Source organism: Bidens hawaiensis, unplaced genomic scaffold (genome assembly GCF_021521415.1).
Source record: "Bidens hawaiensis isolate Kalapana, Puna unplaced genomic scaffold, B.hawaiensis_p1.1 tig00034613_1, whole genome shotgun sequence".
Lineage (NCBI taxonomy): Eukaryota > Viridiplantae > Streptophyta > Magnoliopsida > Asterales > Asteraceae > Bidens > Bidens hawaiensis.
In genome coordinates this window covers 98,172-104,812 of record NW_027495985.1, presented here as the reverse complement: position 1 = coordinate 104,812, position 6,641 = coordinate 98,172, and the positions used below count along the sequence as shown (strand labels likewise).

General features: G+C 32.4%; 1 protein-coding gene across 1 annotated transcript; it reads right to left on the bottom strand.

Annotated features, from left to right (window-relative positions):
* Window positions 1-1,344: 1,344 nt before the first annotated feature.
* LOC143586346 (uncharacterized) lies at window positions 1,345-2,890 on the bottom strand. Its single transcript, XM_077067913.1, has one exon. It carries the CDS (start codon window positions 2,839-2,841, stop codon window positions 1,465-1,467), a length of 1,377 nt encoding a protein of 458 aa, XP_076924028.1. The 5' UTR covers window positions 2,842-2,890; the 3' UTR covers window positions 1,345-1,464.
* Window positions 2,891-6,641: the final 3,751 nt, after the last annotated feature.

The window sequence follows — 6,641 nt, the reverse complement described above, 5'->3', positions numbered from 1 at the left end:
GTAGGATTTGGCCGTAATCTGCGCAGCATCTGAAGTGGAATTGAGAGAGAATGGGAAAGATGTTTCAAAGCTATTTTAGCAGCCATTGGAAAGGCTCGATTGACTTATGGAAGTGGCTAGAAGAGTAGTGTGGTTAAACATGTTCTGGTCTCTAACATTGATGTGAGACGATGTTATGTCTATAAATGGTGTAATTTGGAGCCGACAAAGTGTAACAACTTTGTTTGTAGAGCGGAGCTAAACCGTACTTCGACCTTGGAGGAGTTAAGTAGGAGAAACATTCAAGTGGCTTCTCTTTGGCGCGTGATTTGTTATGCAGGTCCTGACTTGGCAAATCATATTTGTTTTAAACTTTTTCGATGGCGTCGGTGGTGTGGCAACATGGTAACATTTGGTGTAAGATTTGATTTCTACGTTCTCGATTAGAGACTTGTTGGAACTCTATGAACACGTGGGGGTCTAGACAGTACTAAGAATGAGGTTTTGTAACGGATAACTGTCATTGCTTGTTGGCGCATCTAGAAAGCTAGAAGTGAGAAGATTTATGAAGGAAAATGTGTCTACATTGAAAACATTATTGACGATATCAAGTCCTTAGGATTCTTTTAAAATTAGATCTAGGAATATTGTCACACCCCAACCTACGGCGAAAATATCGGGGCGTGAGCTGATTGCTCACAACTCTCAAGATACTATCATGCAATATTAAAAGTGACAATATCTATTAAATTTAATTAAATAATCAAGTACATCAAAATAGACAAATTACATAATTTAGAAATAAAGCAAGTAAAACAAAATCCAAAGTTTAATTCTTGTATCTTCTTCTCTAGCATGCACCCTAAGTTGTTTCAAACAATCTTGATAATCATAACATGCGGTAACCTGCATATGCGTCAAAAATACAATAGGTTTTGTGAACACGAGGTTGAGTGAGTAAAACAACAGATTTAAGACAAATAATAAAACCATCTCCATTCACAAACCAACTCAAACAGATCTTCATTATAAAATTAATTTCTCTCTCTTCCACTAACCTAATCCAACCAAACCAAACTTTCCATCCTCATTAAACTATCCACTATCACAACCCAAACCAACCCAACCCAACCCAACCCAACCAAACTTTTTATTAAAAAACTAATTTCTCTCTCTTCCACCTACACAACCCAACCCAATCTAACATTTCACTCACTATCACAATCCAACCTAAACTAATATTTTATAGTAAATATGATTATAATTATTGTTTATATATAATAAAGATTTAAAATAATAAAAAACAGCTTTTTTAAAGTAATTAATTTTTATATTTAATATAAAAACATATATATGTTTTAAAAAATAAATTACTATAAAATTAAAAACATTAAAAAACTACATAACATTAAACATAATCAAACATCATTAAACATAATCACACATACATAAGATACAAATAACATTAAACGTAATCAAATATTACTAAACATAATCGCACATACATAAAATACGAATGATTTTATGATTCGTCACTTGAAAACTTTTGCCATATATGCTCAACCAGGTCATTTTTAGAGCCTTATGAGCTTCTCTATTACGAAGTTGTTCCCTATTGGGCATATAATTTGATAGGCTTGCAATTCGTTCAGTAGAGTATTGAAAATGTTGTTCATCATCTTCCACGGATGTTCTTCGTCGCCGATTGGTAGGCCGGTCACTTATAAACTCAGATGGATCATAATAGTGAAGATACGTGTCTCGCTTATCCTCAACGATCATATTATGAATGATTATACATGCAATCATAATTGTACCTATCATATCCTTATCCCACGCAAGACATGGGTGTCGAAGAAATGCAAAGCGAGCTTGTAGAACTCCAAATGCTCGTTCAACATCTTTTCTAACGGCCTCTTGATGTTTAGCGAACAGCTTGTGCTTCCGAAGCTGTGGAGAAGTTATTGACTTGACAAAGGCGGCCCATGAAGGGTATATGCCATCAGTAAGATAGTATGTCCTATTATATTCTTTCCCATTCACGACGTAACTAACGTTTGGTGTGTGACCTGACAATATATCATCAAACAAAGGGGATTGGTGGAGGACGTTTATGTCATTGCATGTACCTGGTATTCCGAAGAATGCATGCCATATCCATAAGTCATATGATGCAACAACTTCTAAAATAATTGTTGGTTTACCGCTTCTACCTGCATATTGCCCAGCCCAAGCGGTGGGACAATTTTTCCATTCCCAATGCATACAATCAATGTTGCCTACCATTCCCGAGAACCCACGTTCTTCCCCAACATGGAGTAATCTTGCTAAGTCATCATCGTTGGGCATTTGAAGGTACTGTTGACTGAAGCATGGAATAACTCCTTCTACGAACTTTATAAGAGCAGTCCTTGTTGTTGTGGCACTCATTCTCAAATATTCATCATGTGCATCTGCTGATGTCCTATACGTTAACACCCGTATAGCTCCAGTACATTTTTGTAATGGTGAAAGACCTTGTCTACCTGTGGCATCACGTCTTTGTTGAAAATATATGTCATTGGTTGTAATAGCTTCCACAATGCGAAGGAAAAGTGGTTTTCGCATGCGAAATCTACGCCGAAAAGTTACTTGATCATATGTTGGGTTTTCAACAAAGTAATCTTCCATCAAACGTGCTTCGCCATGCTCACGTTCCCGATCACAATACCTCCTTCTTGATGTGCCACACGTGTTTATGAGTAATTCACACATGATTGCATTAAGTTGTAGATCTACTTGAAAAGCTTGTTCTTCCCATTCATTACACTCACTCAAACTTGATGAATCGGAACTCTCAGACGAGTTTTCACTTCTAGACATTTTAGAAATAAATATTTCTAGATGGATAAGAATGCATGTCCATACACCTTTTATACAAAAAAAATAATGTTGGATATATATAAATTTGTAATATTAGATGGAGATAATGTTAGATTTTTTTTATCAATAGAAAATCCAACGAGTCAATTAAAACATGACAAGTGGAAAATAAAGATAAGTTAAAAATTTTATTAGATAATCTTGACATATAGAAAATTTGTAATATTAGATGGAGATAATGTTAGATTTTTTTTATCTATAGAAAATCCAACGAGTCAATGAAAACATGACAAGTGAAAAATAAAGATAAGTTAAAAATTTTATTAGATAATTTTGACATATAGAAATTTGTAATATTAGATGGAGATAATGTTAGATTTTTTTTTATCTATAGAATAACCAACGAGTCAATTAAAACTTGACAAGTGAAAAATAAAGATAAGTTAAAAATTTTATTAGATAATCTTGACATATAGAAAATTTGTAATATTAGATGGAGATAATGTTAGATTTTTTTTATCTATAGAAAATCCAACGAGACATGAAAACTTGACAAGTGGAAAATAAAGATAAGTTAAAAATTTTATTAGATAATCTTGACATATAGAAATTTGTAATATTAGATGGAGATAATGTTAGATTTTTTTTTTATCTATAGAAAATCCAACGAGTCAATTAAAACTTGACAAGTGGAAAATAAAGATAATTTAAAATTTTTATTAGATAATCTTGACATATAGAAAATTTGAAATATTAGATGGAGATAATGTTAGATTTTATCGATATAAAATTCAACAAGTCAATGAAAACTTAACAAGTGAAAAATAAAGATAAGTTAAAAATTTTATTAGATAATCTTGGCATATAGACATTTGTAATATTAGACGGAGATAATATTAGATTTTTTTTATCTATAGAAAATCCAACGAGTCAATGAAAACTTGACAAGTGGGAAATAAAGATAAGTTAAAAATTTTATTTGATAATCTTGGCATATAAAAATTTGTAATATTAGATGGAGATAATGTTAGATTTTTATATATATATATAAATTCCAACGATTCAATAAAAACTTGACAAATCGAAAATAAAGATAAGTTAAATTCCAACTAATCTTACACATACATAAAATTCATTACAAGTGAAGTGAAAATTCAATATCTTACAAAAGCATTAAAATACATGAAATATAAATACACTGAAGGCATTTTTTATAGTACTTTGACATTAGAGAACGTTTGATTTGATCTTCTTCAAGCGACAAATGTTCCCTTTGTAACAATGCCTGAAGACGCAGATGTTCCATTTTCTTTTGATCTCTTTCTTCTTTTCTTTGTTCCTTTTGAATTCTATTTTGTTCCTTTTGTTTCTCAAACTCAAGTTTTTCTTGCAACAACTCAAAGTGACTAGTCTGAGCAAGCCTCATTGCACGAATTTTTTCAACAATTTCATTAGAAACTGATGTGTGTCTAAAGGTTTTTTCTTTCTACGGAACTCACAACTAAACTTTTAATTTATAAAACGGATTTTCCTAACAAAACTACACACAACTGGCAAGTGTACCGACCGTAAGTAATATAGAACTAAGGAAGTCCGAGTATCGAACACGATGACACGTGAAAACGTCTATGATCACTAACCCTAAACAAGACCTTCCTAAGAATAATATTTTTTAAATGATTTTTAATAATTAACTACTTGACCTAACTTACTTTGACTAAATTAAAAGACTTAACGTAACAAGACTTAACAAAACTTTACGAATGTGACTGACAATGGAGAAAACATCTACCTAGGTAAAAGCTATGAGACGAACTTACTTCCTATCACCTCTTGGTCTCTAAGAAGGTGCCTACCCTCTGAATCTAATCAATTAACACACTCATTTATACCCTACGGTTGTACTTCCTGCAAACAATCTCTTAACACAAAGTAAAGAGTCAAACAAGCAATAATCAATCAAAACTAATTCAATCAATCAAAGCAAGGGGTATACGAGTATAATTAACAAAATCACAACCAATAAACACAACCTAATTCAATATTAAACCAAACTTTCATTAACAAATCAAGTCATGATGATCAAACAATCCATATTACTTACTAAAACCTAACAATATTCATCAAACCTAGGTAGAACTAACGAGTTTAGCCTAACATGATTTTTGGACATCAGGTATTTCTTATTATAAACACCATGTTAATCATCATAAACATCATATTAATCATTCAACAATCTATCAAGATCATACATAATCCAATCTTCAATTCAATTGCAAACGAAATTAAGTTTAAAGATCAAATCAACAAGTTATGAACCTTGAACAAGAACACAAAGTTTATAGATGATTACTATCAATTTATGGCTGAAGTAAACGATGAGGAACGATCCTAGATGTCGTCCCAAGTCTTCCTTGATGTTAATCTTCTTCTCCTAGCTGCCACCAACTCCACAAAAAAAGTTTTTTTCTTCCTTCCTTGCTGCTGAATTGCGATCAGCCAGGTATGGGGGCTGTTGATTTCGAGATTTAGGCTGGTTAGGGTTTGTTTTTTTGTTGTTTATTATATTATAACACATATGGGCTTCACAAAATGGATATGGGTCGGGCCTTTAACTTGATTCTTCAATAATAGTGCATAAAAGGCCTCTAAATCTCTTTCAAAGCTCGGTTTCTTTCTCTTTAAACCCATAACCTACAAAATACATATTAATGTAAGATCATACTAAAACAAGTTAAAAACATTAAATATTATATAAATAAGCAATTAAAACAATGATAAATGGTGCGGAAAATAAGTGTGTTGACAACACATCAAACATCCCCACACTTAAGACTTTTTCGTCACTGAAAAAGAAATCTACACAGGATCATAACCAAGTGAAAAACAACAAACTCCTAGATTATTTATCATTATTAAAGCACAAGAAACAGCTCGACATATTGACCGTGATTGTCGATATTGTTGTCCACTTAAACCCAGCCACCAGCCAATCAAGCCCCCAATTGCATTAAGCTTATTAAGTCCAAAAATTAAGGCTACACCTACCCTATCTCAGACAAAGAGAGCTAGAAGACTAGAGCCGAAGCAAACTGGTTCGACAAATCACCATAAGCCAAGGACTCGTTGATGGTACTAATTAGATGCACTCGGTGAAATTTGATGGATGAATGGTCATGTGGAGATCATACGAGCTATTCCTAAATATTATTGGACTTTTTCCTATAAATTCCTAATTTTATATTTATTGACTAAGAACCTTCGAGCCCCAATATTGTATCCTCAGAGTCACTATCCCCTTGGTAACACGTAAACTCTAAGTCCTGTCTAGTATGTGCATCTTTGGCCTCTTTTACTAACTTTAAAGAATGCTTCTTTGGCATTTTACAATACATAACTTTCTCAATACAACTGCTTTTCTTGGAACAACTTTTCATAATACACTCTCAAAACATACTTCTTTTTTTCTCATTTTTTTATATCACCCTAAAGTATATAACTATTTCTAAGCTCGTAAAAAGATGGACATGTGGTGGTGTGCTGGTTTGAGTGCATTTAATTCTTGTCATCTCAAAGTTTTCAGATTACGGTAATCCTCATAAGCATTGAAATTCAGTTTCACCGTTTTTCAAATTATTATATATATAAAATATGCTAAACAGGACTATCAAAGCTAGTTGGGCCTACCAACACATCCCAAATCAGATATGCAAACCATCTCTTCTTTTATTATTATATTATATATTTTTCAAAAGTTCTGAGAGTTCGTTAACACAACGGTAATAATATCATTTCCTGCT